This window comes from Lissotriton vulgaris, chromosome 2_1 (genome assembly GCF_964263255.1).
Source record: "Lissotriton vulgaris chromosome 2_1, aLisVul1.2, whole genome shotgun sequence".
NCBI lineage: Eukaryota > Metazoa > Chordata > Amphibia > Caudata > Salamandridae > Lissotriton > Lissotriton vulgaris.
The window spans coordinates 1,585,972,346-1,585,987,836 of NC_141687.1; the positions used below are offsets into that span (position 1 = coordinate 1,585,972,346).

Here is a 15,491-nt window from a genome sequence, read left to right on the forward strand (position 1 = left end):
ACTCATGAATCGATCAAAGACACAACACCTTACCAGTGCGAGACTATCTGGTTACGAGCTGACATTGCTAGCGAGTCATATTCAGATCAAAAGATGTAATGTATTGAATCCAGCAACGCTGTTGCCGACTGATCAAGAGTCGAGTGATTCCGAGCCACATGATTGCTGTTTTAAAACGGAGGAAGAGACAAAAGGACGCATCGACTTAAAGGATACTCCGTTATCCGATCCAGATGGTACGCTGTATGTGGATGGGTCATGTTTTAAATTGGAGAATGGTGATGTGACTGCTGCTTACGCAGTAACGACTTTGAAGACGATTGTGGAGACTGCAAGAGTGAGTCAGAATTCTGCCCAAGCTGCAGAATTAATAGCCCTAACAAGAGCGTGTGTTTTAGCTAAGGGAAAGAGAGTGAATGTCTTTACAGATAGTCAGTATGCATTTGGCGTGGCCCATAGTTTTGGCCGTTTGTGGAGAGAAAGAGGTTTCATTACGTCCCATGGGACTAAGATCCAACATGGTCAGCTAGTTAACGACTTGTTGGAATCTCTAACCTTGCCGACTGAAGTTGCGATTGTAAAGTGCAGTGCTCATAAAGCAATCACGGATGATGTTGGTCGTGGGAATGCTTTTGCTGATGAAACTGCTAAACAGACAGCTAGAGACATGATGAGCAGAATGTATGTTGCTACGTCTGCAAGATGGATTGCTGAATCTGGAATGTGTGAGGATACTATGGAAAGTGTGAAAGAGATTCAGAAAGAAGCAACTGAGGAAGAAAAACGTGCATGGAAAGAAAGTATGGGCAAGTTGGATTCGAATGGATGTTGGATTGATTTGACAGAACAGCAACGTTGGATGCTGCCTGATGCGTATGTGCTAGCAGTGGTGACAATGGCGCATGGGGTGGCGCATATAAGTTCTAAAGGAATTTGTAAGATGTTGGCTCCAGTCTGGAAGAATGATGGGATCAGTAAATGTGCAGAGAGAGTGGTGAAAAATTGTATGGTGTGCCTGATGCATAATCCTGGCAAGGGAACTCCAACTCCAGCTGGTCATTTCGCTCCTCCTTCCTGCCCTTTTGAAGTGATTCAGTTAGACTTCATTCACATGGAGCGCTGTAATAATTTGAAGTATGTCCTGGTGGTAGTTTGTGCTTTTTCCAGGTGGATCGAAGCATATCCACTAAAGGACAATACTGCCCTATCAACTGCCAAGATTCTTCTCAAAGAATATTTCCCTAGGTACGGAATGCCACGGATTGTATGGTCAGATAACGGAAGTGAGTTTATAGGGAAAGTTATGCAAAGTGTGTGTGCTGGTTTAGGGCTGAAACAAAAATTTCACAGTGCGAACCATCCCCAGTCTGCTGGTTTAGTGGAGGGTTATAATGGCACCCTTAAACTAAAACTTGCTAAAATACAGGCATCCACAGGTTTAGCCTGGCCAGACGCACTTCCTTTGGCTTTGTTATCCACGAGAGCAACTGTACATTCTAGAGTGGGGCTTAGCCCTTACGAGATCATTTTTGGCCGCCCGGCGAATATTTGGGGTGTGCCGAGGCCTAAAAAGTTTTGTTCCCTAGAATATCCTATGTTGATAGACTACCTTTACGACTTGACTGCTAAATTGAGTCTTATTCATCAACAGGTTTTCGATGCTTTGCCAAAACCTCCGGAGAGTCCAGGGCATCAGCTGAAACCAGGCGAGTTCGTAGTCATCAGGAACTTTGCGAGGACGAAGAACCTTCAGCCGAGATTTGTCGGCCCCTTCCAAATCCTACTGGCAACGAGGACAGCGGTTCGTGTGGCCGGACGCAAGCACTGGGTGCATGCATCCCATGTAAAGCGTGTGCCTTTGCCACTTCCTTACGACGACTGGGTGAAGAAGGGAATTGGTTCCTCCGAATTTCAAAGCACTCCAAAATGTATGCCTTTCAGCGATGCCGAATTGATCACTGACACTCCAAGCTCTGACTCTCCTCCAGAAAAGACTCTTTCGAACACTGAACATTTGTCTCCTGCATCAGAAAGAACTCTGTCATCTGCGAACTTGAACACTGCAACAGCTACCAGTGAAATGCTATTTGCTGATCAGACAGTACCTGCGAAGCAGAGATATAACTTACGAAACCGTAATATGGACAAATAAAGCAGGCAACTGCCTATTGCGATATTTTGAAATTTTTAACTTTTGCCTTCAGCCAGGAAGTTTGCTATTGTTTTATTGTTTTTAAAATATTGCCTTGCCGTCTGGGTAGCCGTAGGGTCGTGGCTGTGTGCCTAGTTGAATTTGCAGGGGTCTGACACAAGGTCGATCTTTCTGTTGGTTTTGGGAACTCCCAGGGCCGATAGAGGCATCTTCATCTACGTACACATCATCAGTGGTCGCGAGCGGATTGTAGAAGATGGAGCTTCCTGCGCTGCAACGAGAAAATGTGATTTACGTTCGCAGAAACAGACTTTATAGAATTCTTCGCAGCAAATGCTTTTTGATGCAATGTGCCATTACATTCTTGATTGTCTTGATAACGTTGGTGGGTGGAATCGTCTTCAGTATAAATTTGATTTTTGTGCCAGTTACTACACTACCTCCCCTTGATCCTGCTACTTCTACTGTTTCGTCTATACACTCTTTCCATTCGTTTCCTGAACATGAGCAAGCCCGATGCTCAGAGTTCATCAATAACACTTTTGTACAGCTCTTGCACCAACACCAACTGGTAGTTAACACTACAAACTGCTGGGTGTGTGGCTTGATACCCCACACTATGGATAAAGGTATTCCTTATCTGGTTTTGCCTTTCAGCTACAATGGATCATTTCAGGCCCTTCAAACCATCTTTGCTTATGCCCTTGAGACCTATCCTCCACGTCCACCACGTTCCACTAAATATAACTCTGCCAACAAAGCTTTAGTCCAGGGAATTATTGACATGGTCAAGGACGTCAATAATACTCCATCTTACCCTAGAGACGAATTGCGAGTGTATTTAAGTTGGAATACTTCAGAGTATCGCCTTAGTTTAGGAGAAAGCAAGCGTAAAAGCTCAACTCCAATCTGGGTCGTGCCTCACCGAGGTCAGGTCTGTTTGCAAGGGAATGGGAGAAATCCGAGAGCTCAGCTAGGGAGGAGTGAGTGCGTAGAGACTTATGTGTTTCCGGCTAACTCTTCCCCTGCTTTTCTTACTGCTAGGGGTACCTACTTCATCTGTCGAGATAGAGCTTATACATGGTTGCCTGCCGACTTTTCAGGATCATGCTATATTGCTCGGTTGTTGCCTCCGACATACACTGCTTCACCTGATTACCATAAAACCAGAGTAGCGAGAGGTGTCTTCAGCAAGGAAGATACCGCTGGTCAGGAAGCTGGAGACTTCTTCAAAGGCTTCCTTCCGTTCTGGGGGCCTATGGCCAATAGTAGAAACATACGTCAGCTAACACGGGTAGTTGAATCTACTATTACCGAAACTGCTGGTGCCCTTAGCAATTTGACAGCTGAGCTTCAGGCGGATAGACTCATGACGTTGCAGAACCGTATGGTTCTAGACGTTATCCTTGCAGATCGAGGTGGGGTATGCAGAATGATCCAATCGAGCTGCTGTGTCTTTATTCCTAATAATGCTCCAACAGTCTATGAGGCGATCTCTAAGCTACACAAGATTTCCGACTCTATTCACGTAGACAAGGGAAACTGGTCCTTCATGGAGTGGTTTTGGACTCTGATCTCAGCGTGGGGATGGAAGGTTCTAATGGTCATTGGTGTCATCTTGGTATTCCTATTCTCATGTTGCCTGATTATCCAGTGTGGTCCTGCTCTGTGTAGTCTTTGTGCTGTAACTTGTTTTAGGAAGCCACCTGCGTTTGGAGAAAAGGCACGAGAAAGGATGATGATACAACAGCATGTCACTGACCTAATGAGCATAGAATTAGACTCTGACATAGACTGAGTAATTGCCTATGTAAGGGCAAAAGGAGGGTCTGAGGTTCCGTGACGATTTGAACCCGTGTTTTCAATATTGTCGGAAATACATAATATTGGTATCAGCGAACCGCAAATGATCCATTTAGTATATCCTGGTGTTTTCGCTACGCTACGAGCAAGAGCACTCCTTTTATAAACACATTTCCGATCTACCCACGGCATCCATTTTAGATCATGGCCGCCATTTTGTGTTTCTTGCCCTCACATACGCAATAGCCTCTGATCACTGCATTTCGATTAAGGACACGTAGCCTTAGCCGGAGATTCACCTCTTACATGACACGTGCACCTTAAACCAGATCACGCTGTAGCTGCATGACTCGGCAAAGGCTGCCTCCTCTGCCCGAGGCCAGTCCTGCCAAACTGGTCTTCGTATCCATTGTTCTGATCACGATTTGGTGGCCGAAGCCGGTAGCCTTGCCCATTTACAACCCACAAACATCCCTTATCCTGCTTTTCTATCTTCTGCACCTGGCTCTGCTCCTCTCCTTCTGGGCCTTTATTAGGGGGAGGTAACAAAATTTACGATGAGGCGGTCCGGGTCTTGAATGAAAAGTTGACATGGGATTATGATGGAAAAGTGGGAACCCCTCGTTCGTAATGTTTTGACATCAGATATTGTCGACGATTCCTATGTACGCCAAATATTTATTGTTTATGACACAAAGGTTTGGGAATGTACTAACATGTGAAGAATTCGCCTGAAGGCCAAAATTTAGTATATAAGGAGCAACCCTCTTTGTACAATTCGAACAGGCTCCTAGTTACTGCCCATGCGTAGTTTCTGTGACTTCTGTGTCCCTGCAGTAATAAACCTTTGGTCTTTGACGCCATCACCGAGAAGCCCGTGTTTCTGTTCATTTGTGCACCAAGGCAGGTGGAACTCCGGGGTCTTTGGGTGTTGTTCCCTGACACCTCTGGACGGTACCAAAAAGTCCAGAACTCCAATAGAAAAAATGGTCCAAAACCAAAAGTAGGATTGAGACTCTGCCTTGCAAAGGCATGGGGGTGGGGCCCCACCCAAAACTGAGTCCAACAGTGTTTTTGCTTCATGGGAGTTAATTTAGCAGTTTACAACATTTCTCCCATTGGGAGGCCGGGCAAAAATACCATGAGACACCAAGGAAATATTTTAGTTTACAAAAGAAATGATGGGTTTGTTCAGGCTCCACGGTTGTCCTATCCTTCATCACTAATGTCCCAACTGTCCCAACACAATTTCTGCCTGCCTGAGGCACATAGCATACCCGTGGCAAGCTTTTTGGCGTGGTTATGTTTACATGAACTGGCAGAGTAGGGATACATCCAAATATCTTTTCATTGCCATGATGAAAGTCTACATTATTCTGGCCTGGGCTTGGCTCCACCCAGGGAAACATATTAGACCGAGACTTTTTTAAAACAAGCCATCCATTTTACCTACAATGCACTGCAAACCTCAACCTTTGCCTACAATCCCACATTTTCCTCACATTTCAGAAATTAACACCTCTGGAATATGCAGGGATCAACCGATCCCTACCATCCAACATCCTCTCAACATCCTCACACTTCTTCCCAAAAAAAGGCATCCCACTTGTGTGGCCTGGCCTAGCACACACAACACAGATGTCGTCAAAAACACAACAAGGAGAACTCAACAATATAGACAGATGGGTTTAGGCCCAGTTCTCTGTACTGGGTGAATGTATGACATTGTACTGCATTCTGTCCATCAACTGTTGTTTGTTCATTTGTCACCCTGAGTGGACGGATATGCTCAGAAGTGAGTACTGTGCTCTCCATGCCACTGGAATCAATCTATCCTGGCTGATGAGAGCTGAAAGCCCCAAATTGGTCCTAGGATGCGTCTTTCTAGTCCAGGGAGGACCTGGCTTGGCAGTTCGGGCTGGACTGTTCCCATGGGGCACAGGGTCAAGACTGATTTGCATATGGCTGGGTTCAAACAGGAATGGCATGCTGAGCAAAAACGATGTATTTATGCCCAGATCTCTGTACTGAGGTACATGTATGACATTGTTCTGCATTCTGTCCATCCACTGTTGCTTTTGCATTTATCACCCAAGTGGGGCGGGTATGCTCAGACATGAGTCCCGTGCTCTCCATGCCACTGGAATCAAGCTACCCTGGCTGATGAGGGCTGAAAGTCCGAAAAAGTTGCTAGGATGCTTAGTTCCAGTCCAGGGGAGGACCTGGCTTGGCAGTTCCGGCTAGACTGTTCCCATGAGGCACAGGGTCAAGACTGATTTGCATATGGCTGGGTTCAAACTGGAATGGCACGCTGAGCAAAAAAAACGATGTATTTATGCCCAGATCTCTGTACTGGGGTAAATGTATGACATTGTTCTGTATTCTGTCCATCCACTGTTGCTTTTGCATTTGTCACCCGAGTGGGATGGGTATGCTCAGACATGAGGCTCGTGCTCTCCATGCCACTGGAATCAAGCTATCCTGGCTGATGAGGGCTGAAAGTCCGAAAAAGTTCCTAGGATGCTTGGTTCCAGTCCAGGGAGGACCTGGCTTGGCAGTTCTGGCTGGACAGTTCCCATGGAGCACAGGGTCAAGACTGATTTGCATATGGCTGAGTTCAAACTAGAATGGCATGCTGAGCAAAAAAACGATGGATTTAGGCCCAGATCTCTGTACTGGGGTGATTGTATGACATTGTTCTGCATTCTGTCCATCAACTGTTGTTTTTGCATTTGTCACCCGAGTGGAATGGGTATGCCCAAAAGTGTGTCCTGTACTCTCCATGCCACTGGAATCAAGCTATCCTGGCTGATGAGGGCTAAAAGCCTGAAACCGGTCCTAGGATGCTTCTTTCCAGTCCAGGGAGGACCTGGCTTGGCAGTTCGGGCTGGACTGTTCCCATGGGGCACAGGGTCAAGACTGATTTGCATATGGCTGGGTTCAAACTGGAATGGCATCTGAGCAAAACAACTATGGATTTAGGCCCAGATCTCTGTACTGGGGTGATTGTATGACATTGTTCTGCATTCTGTCCATCAACTGTTGTTTTTGCATTTGTCACCCGAGTGGAATGGGTATGCCCAGAAGTGAGTCTTGTACTCTCCATGCCACTGGAGTCAAGCTATCCTGGCTGATGAGGGCTGAAAGCCTGAAACCGGTCCTAGGATGCTTCTTTCCAGTCCAGGGAGGACCTGGCTTGGCAGTTCGGGCTGGACTGTTCCCATGGGGCACAGGGGCAAGACTGATTTGCATATGGCTGGGTTCAAACTGGAATGGCATGCTGAGCAAAAAAACGATATGGATTAAGGCCAAGATCTCTGTACTGGAGTGAATGTATGACATTGTTCTGCATTCTGTCCACCAACTGTTGTTTTTGCATTCAACAATATAGATAGCTGTTGTATTTGGATCATGGTGCAGCAGTCACCTAGGGAAACCTACCAGACACAGATATTTTTGATAACTAGACAACTCTAACTGTTTCTGAAAGTTGGAGATGTCCACACAGCAAACCTTTCATTGATGTTGTTTTAGAAAAAAAACTTGCACTTTCTTGCATAAATCTTTTTCATGTTGTTTCCAAAAAGCCCCACCCCCAAAAAAAATAGTCAATATTTTGCCTTTAGGGAAATCCATATTCTCAATGTAACTATAGTATACCAGGATGTTTGGAAAAGAAGACTCATATTAACCTAGATTCCTTTTGTGTAAAGTTATAAAAGCATAAGCACAAAGTGTCCTCAAACTTCAAAAAAGGGCTTGGCATGTAAGAGGTCTACCATTAAGGTATTATGGAACTTCAGTAATGTTAACTATTGTGTTGTCATCAGAGTTTAGGTCCTGTGACATCCCTCCCTGGGAGGATTCAGGGTCAGAATTCATATGAAATACTTTCTTGTGATGGCATTATTCTTAAAGGGATGTGTGATGTCATTCCCGAAAAGCCTGGTAGTTTGGTGAATCGACATCCATAAATAAACAGCACATTTGTACTTTACTGGCACATGATGTGAAGGGCGGTCCCAGAGAACAAAATGGTCAATGGCTGACACAGCTTCTAGTCTCTTTTAGTCAGTTCTGTTGGTTAATTCTGGCCTTTTCATTCTGTGAAATTCTAACCCTTCTGATTCTGAGTCTGACTCAGATACCAGTTACAAGGAAACTTCCATGTTCAGCTAATTTAATGACTAATGGCTTTCTAAATTCTGTTTTTAGAATTAAGAGGAACATTTTTCTTAGAATATTCAGTGCAGTCCATTCTCTAATTGAGCTGTTTGTAGTCTTTTTAAAGGGAACAATGATACCAGATGGATATTAAGAAGAGAAAAAACATTTCAAATCTTACAAAAGATATTTTGTTGCTGATAGATGTAGTAAACACAATAAGTGCTCATGGTCAATATATAGAAGAAAAAGAGAGTAGGAAGGTCTGTAATGATATAAGGCTGTTGAGCTGAAAGGATGGTAACCCTTATCCACCTCAAGTGGTATACCTCATCAAAGGACCACTTCTCATAACACAATCAAAATAGCAGGTGGTGTAGTCTACAAACCTCCGCAGAAATGAGCTCTTGGGGTGTCTGACTAGGGCAGAGCTATGCCCCATTTCTTTAATCCCTACCCAGTGGGGACAAGAATAACATATCATAGGTCCACCAGGAAGTAGTTTTAATAGTTTTTTCCCTCGTATTCTTCTCACACCCATGCCTACCTCTACAGAGAGCTTCCACTTGTCTGACTAACACCCTACAAGCTCCCAGCTGTGAAGATCTGTAGCCCACACCACCTCCTTTTTGGGTTGTATGGGGAGGGCTACCATCCTTTCAGTTGAACAGACTGGAATAATTACAGGCATACCTAACACCCTTTATTTTCAGGTATATTGACCACAAACATGTATTATGTTTACTATTATTCATAGGAGGTTGTGCTTTGTGGTTTTTCAAACCTCCTTTATTTCCTCTTTGTGTTGATGTGATTCATAAACAGAGACACAATACAGATTCAGAAGTAAATATAATGGGCATTTGAGAGATCTAAGGGGCATATGTATCAAGCCCTTTTCCCGTTCGCAAATGGCCTGATTCTCAGAAGTGGCCCGTTTGGGAACGCGAAAAGGCCTTTTGGGATGTATCATCCCAAAAGGGCGTCACAAATTAGAGAATCGCAAAGTTTGCAATTCTCTATTTCGCGATTGCATTTAAGGAATCGCAAATCGCGATTCCTTAAATGCACAGAAAAAGTGTGATTTGGTCTAAAGGAATTGCAAATTACCACCAATTTGCGATTTCCTCGAAAAATTCACTTTTTTGCATTTTTCAAAGTGCCATGTGGCGCACATACATGCCCTTAGGGCATGTATGTGAACCACATGGGCACACATACATATTTCAGGGGTGCAACAGGGCATCTTTTTGACACCCTGGCACTCTTGAAATTGCATTCTCACTTTGCGATTCTCTAATTGCGAATCGCAAATTGAGAATGCCTTCCCATTCATTCCTATAGGTTTCCTAGTCCATAGGAATGACTGAGAAGTTATTCCTTAATTGCGATTCGCAATTTGCTAATCGCAATTAAGGAATGCCAAGGAATCGCAAAATATTTGCGAATTTTTTATTACATTCTGATTTGCGATTCTCAACAACAGCTATTTGCGAATCAGATTAACAGTATTTGGCACATATGCCCCATAATGAATAATACAAGTGTCCCCCCTTCATGAAACTCAAATCACAACTAACCTAGAGTGGCTTTGTGTATGCACAGTATGTATTAAGGTTTGGTTGAGTGATTTTGGATGACAGTGTTTAAGAAACTCTAAATATTGAAATCTATATTTGTTTCATAAGTGCTGTATTTTGTATTCTAATAATGTATTAGGTACAAGTATTTAATTCACTAGATGCTGCATACATCGACTTAGATTAGAGAGTTCATTACTGTGCGTGTATATCTGTTGTAAAGTTCACGTCACGTTAAAGTCTCAAAAAGGTTAACTGAGCTCTCTATTTTTCCAAGGTAAATTGAGTGCCATTATCAAGATGTTAAAACATTTTGGTATAAGGTATGTAAAAAATATATTGTCTTAGATCTTCCTGTTAAGATGTACCATTTTTCAAGGGAAAAAAACACTGCATTTTCTTAGGGAAATTGAAATCAAAACTTGTGCGAATGATATAAAAACGAATACGCTCACTTGTGTCATGTCTTTCAAATTATATAAATGCTTTGGTGATAAAATGTGAACAATTAGGACCTGAAACAGACTTTATTCTGTAGTTAATTTGAATATGAACTCCAAGCTAAAGAAAGTCATGCTTGTTGTGTGGTATATCATAAAGTGACTGAATGTGGGGAAGCTAACTGAAATCACAGCTGGAATTGTGGGTCATCCACTTTTACCCACTCCCGAATCGTGTGGGTTGGGCATTCACCCTAAAGCATAAGGGGACAAATATATGCATTGGCTTATAGACCTAGATTTCATTCTATTTAAATGCCAAATTGGTATGACTTGGAAGGCATTCACAACCCCGGATATTAAAGAGTGGTTAAGGATGCTCCTGACATGGGTTTGAGCTGAGTCAGATGTGCTTGCAGGGGTACATCTCTGAGAGGGGTTCACAGGACAGGGGATGTTGGGATGCCTACTTTCAGAAGATAGAAGCAAAGAATGATGAATGCCTTCTTTGAACATAGTGTGCACTCCATTGACTGCCCACATGTGCTATGGTCAATGCCCCGGGGGCTCCTTGTGCTGGGAGGCCCTTCATTCTCAGGGGATTTAACAGGAGGGTGTTGGTGATGATTGAGTGATAGGTGTCCTTATGGATGATTATGTGAGCTCTGTCAGCTGTATCTGCTCCACTTAAGGTGTTACTAATACATGATGACACAGATATAGAGACACCATGGGAATGAGTGCACAAGATCAGCCATTAATGTAAGTGCTGCTATTATGTCTGAACATAGAGCTGTTTTACTGTTTACACATTGCCGCAACGATGGACACCATCTAGATCTTTTCTCGTTTAGGTTGTTCATTGACATCAGAATTGAACGTGAAAGACGTGATGGTTCCAATTTGTGTATAGTAGTTGTTTCCATGTTTACTTTTCAGTACGTCTGAGAATTGGAGAAAATGGATACTTTGATGTAATTCCTTTCTATTTAGTGCTATTTCACTGTGTCATAAACCAATAAAATAAATGTACAAAAGAAATCACAAAGTAACTGAACTGTTAAATAAACACAATAAGCAATATTTGCAACAATCTTGTCATGGCAATCTTTGAGGAGACTATATTTATAGATTAAAGAAATCTTTGTCTATGTCCACTTTGTCTATGACTACATGTAGCTCTAAGTTAATTCCTAAGCAGGTAGTACACTAGTCACTTAAGCGATTCACCTGTGCACTCCATGACAGGGTTTGAAAGTTATACATTCTTAGTATTTAAACTTTACTAATTCAAAAAATTGAATGCTTGCATTTTAAGAGACTGATGTTCACTATGTAAAAACCTTGATAGACACAGTATAGATTTACAATAAAAATACTTATTTCACATTTCACTGGCACATCAAGGCAGCATGTTCTTGAATTTTAATGGGCATTTTTCATCTGTTTATTAAAACTCATATTTGATTTACAATATGTGGGTTATAATTCAGTATGTTATCTATTTTGTGTACTGTCATAAAGTTGTTACATTTTAATAGTCAACTAACCAAAGAAAAATAACCATATTAAAGAAAAACAAGCTTAGAACTTGTATTTGGATGATTACAAACTAGAAAGTTCTAATCACATTATGTATGGTACAAAACAGATCTATCAATTTACCTCATCTGAGCCATCACTGCAGTCAAATTCTCCATTACACCTTAAAGATGCTGATATACATCCTCCACCTGAACACACATATTCACTTGACGAACAAGTTGGAGATGCTGAAAATGTATCAAGAAAAGTATTTTGATTATTGAAGAGAATTGTTTTAAAGACACAGAAAGGTAATATCATGAATTTCTCCTCTACTTTCTCTGTCTCCGTACAGTTGAATTAATTAGCCCAATAAAATGATGCATTCTGGCAAAATACATGGGGGCAGATTTACAAGCCCCATGCGTCACTTTTGCATGGTTGTTGCATCACTTCTGTGACGCAGCAGTGGCGTAAAAGTTGTGGCCAATTTACAACGTGACGCATCTAGAGAGATGCGCCACGTTGTAATGCCCTGCGTGACATTATACCTGCATCAGGTATAATCTATGCTGGGTAGGCATTCCCATGTAGGAAAGCCTCGTAAAAGTGACACACTGAAATCTACAAGATTTCACTGCATAACTTTTAGGACGCCACTGTGTCAACACATAACGCTTCCTTGAAGCAGGCATAAGGAGTGACACAGTGTATTTGGAATAGACAGCAACCCGCATGGCTGGAGTTGCGTCATGTTTGTGACACAACTCCAGCAATGCGTGACCTTTCCGCCAACAGATGCGTCAGAATTTCTGACGCATCTGTCAATCCTTGCGTGAATCCAGGTGAATATCATGAATTGCTCCTCTACTTTCTCTGTCTCCGTACAGTTTAATTAATTGGCCCGATAAAATTATGCAATCTGGCAAAATACATGGGGGCAGATTTACAAGCCCCGTGCGTCACTTTTGCATGGTTGTTGCATCACTTCTGTGACGCAGCGGTGGCGTAAAAGTTGTGGCCAATTTACAACGTGACGCATCTAGAGAGATGCACCACGTTGTAATGCCCTGCGTGACATTATACCTGCATCAGGTATAATCTATGCATCTGACGCAACTGTGTCAACACATAACGCTTCCTTGAAGCAGGCATAAGGAGTGACACAGTGTATTTGGAATAGACAGCAACCCGCATTGCTGGAGTTGCGTCATGTTTGTGACACAACTCCAGCAAAGCGTGACCTTTCCGTCAACAGATGCGTCAGAATTTCTGGCGCATCTGTCAATCCTTGCACCATGGTGTGCCGTATTGTAAATATGGGGCATCCATGGTGACGCAAGAGTTGTGCATGGTGGCATTTTCTTGTAAATCTACCCCATTGTGTACTTCCTAAAGAAAAAAATTCATGAGTTAGGTTTGCAGATGAATTAATGTTAGTCTATATTCCAATGTTCACTTATTCTCAATATTGAGACCCTAATGATAATCTAGTCTTAAATATAGTGGGTATAGCTTCTCTGGTTTGAACATTACTGGAAGACAAGTCTGCACTATCACCAGGAAATGAAACATTACCCACTGTGAATATGTAACATTACCAATGAAAAAACAACATAACATATTATATGCATATCACAATTGTGTAAACGCCTTGTCAAAGGTAACATGGTCTCTGTTCAAAATTATGTGACACCCATAATTGAGAAAAGCTTAGCAGATATTCTCCATGTATATTACATGTTAGTGTTCAATTTTAATTTTTCAAAGGTTTCGTGAGGAGGAAACTACAAAATTACACACTTCAACTCCAAACCTTAAACTACATAAACTATGGCTCTAGCTTTATAAGCAGAGTGAAATTTCAACTATAAGAAAACCATTTTTTCTGTATTGCAATCAATTGCAATGATTCTTATAACATTTATAACATGTATAAAGTAATTCAAAACCCAGGAAAGAACAACAGGAATCAAGGGTTAATATAACATTTGCTACTATTCAAAAATAGAAACATAACTACTAGAAATAAATTGTGCTGTAGATTGGCATCAATGCCCTTAGTTTATGTCTCAGATATAATAATGCATTCCTATACCTTGTAAAAATGTATTTTATTGAATCAGTCTAACTTATTGTTTTTGACAATAACAAAAATTGATCTGTCATTGTGTACACATTGTATGTTTACCTGGTTCACAGCTATTTTCATCTTCCCCTAACTTGCAATCTTCGTGACCATCACATCTCCACTTGGAAGATATACATTGCCCATTTGCACACTGAAATTGATCCTTTGAGCATCCGCTTTCACAATGTCTCTGTGAGGGTAAAAATATATAAATTACATAATGAATAATATGACGTTGAAGTTGTAAAAATAAAATGTCATTACAACTTTCACACAGAGTAAAGTCAAACTGAAGAGACATTTAGAAAGTATGCACTCAATAGCAAATCTTCAAATTTATATGGACCCAAAAATACCTCAATATATTGTGGGTAGTTCTGGTAAATTGTGCATTTCTTTGTTGCAAATGTGTTGACTTACTGAGGCAGTGGAAAACTAATTTAAATTATAATTCAAAGTTTATAAAGCACAAGGAGCTGTGGTTAAACCTCAGACAATTTAGACATTACTTAATAATGCCTTTAAAGTATTGGTGATTATAGAGGTATTCAAAACATGAGCAACCACGTTCATGATTTTCATTCTGACATGATATTGGCTTGTGAATAACCTGAGATATGCATATTCAGTTTGCATTTATTTTTTAGGCGAACATGATGTAAACTATTTAGAAACAAAAATTGTTTCAGATTTTATTGACTTTAAATTACAGGTAGAGGTCATTCTGTTTGTTGGTTTGAAAATGTTCCACATTTTACTAGAAATTACCGTTCTTTCTCTTAGACAATGCATTGATTTGCTCTGATTGGGTATTGGTCTCTGGGTATACCTGATCTTAAGAATTCCAGAATAAAACATGCATGACTAGGACATGCTATGCTGTCTATTAGTAATTCACAGCCACTTGCACTCTGTAAAAATGGAATACTGCTGCTCTGCTATGTAGTGGAGGGAGTAAATATGTGGCATCAAAAAGAAGTTAATAGTTTTCTACACATACTGAAAATATATGGGGTATTGGAACTTTCTGTTGTCAATCTTGATGGCATAATCTTAGTGTTAAACATTCATTAGAAAATTACATTTGGAAGGTTTATGGGGAAGTGCTACCAAAAGCAAATGTACAGCATTACAGCAAATACAGCTGAAAAGACCAATGGAAGGTTAGATATGTAAAACCTGTAAATCTGTAACAAGTTTGTGATTATGACATATATTTTTTTATATCTGAGCACAGCTGAGAGATCATCAAGACTCTAACACTTCCTTCGCTAGAGCCCTCTCACTTCACATACAGCATGCACCTTGGGTCGGCAAGAGCCAGCAGTAGCCAATACAAAGGAAAACCACATAATGGACAGGGATTAGTCCATTGTCTGAGTCACATCTGCCTTAGATTAACACTTGTGACACAGTTCCTCTTTCCCATTTTAGGACAGGTTAGGTCATGGGTGCTAGACCCAATAGAAATCCTGAAGTACATGTGAACACATCTAACATGGGTTCGATTGGAATTCATAGAGCATATTATCAAGGCCATTATCGCCGCTTTATCAGCAGTTTCCTGCCGATAAAAGCGGCGATTATGTATCGCCTGTCCTTGATAATATGCCCCTGAGTTGTTTTTGTTTTTATTTGATCAATATTGATAATAGCAACTTTATAAAGCATGTATGAGCTCATTTTAAACGCCTATT

At 41.4% G+C, this 15,491-nt stretch overlaps 1 protein-coding gene across 1 annotated transcript in view; it reads right to left on the bottom strand.

Annotated features, from left to right (window-relative positions):
- LRP1B (LDL receptor related protein 1B) overlaps positions 1 to 15,491 on the bottom strand; it is a 3,669,685-nt gene that overhangs the window by 416,321 nt on the left and 3,237,873 nt on the right. Inside the window, exons 70-71 of the mRNA XM_086955170.1 lie at positions 13,855 to 13,984; positions 11,805 to 11,911 (exon numbers count right to left, since the gene is read on the bottom strand). Of these exons, the coding sequence (XP_086811296.1) occupies positions 11,805 to 11,911; positions 13,855 to 13,984 (237 nt within the window). The remainder of the gene's footprint in view (positions 1 to 11,804; positions 11,912 to 13,854; positions 13,985 to 15,491) is intronic.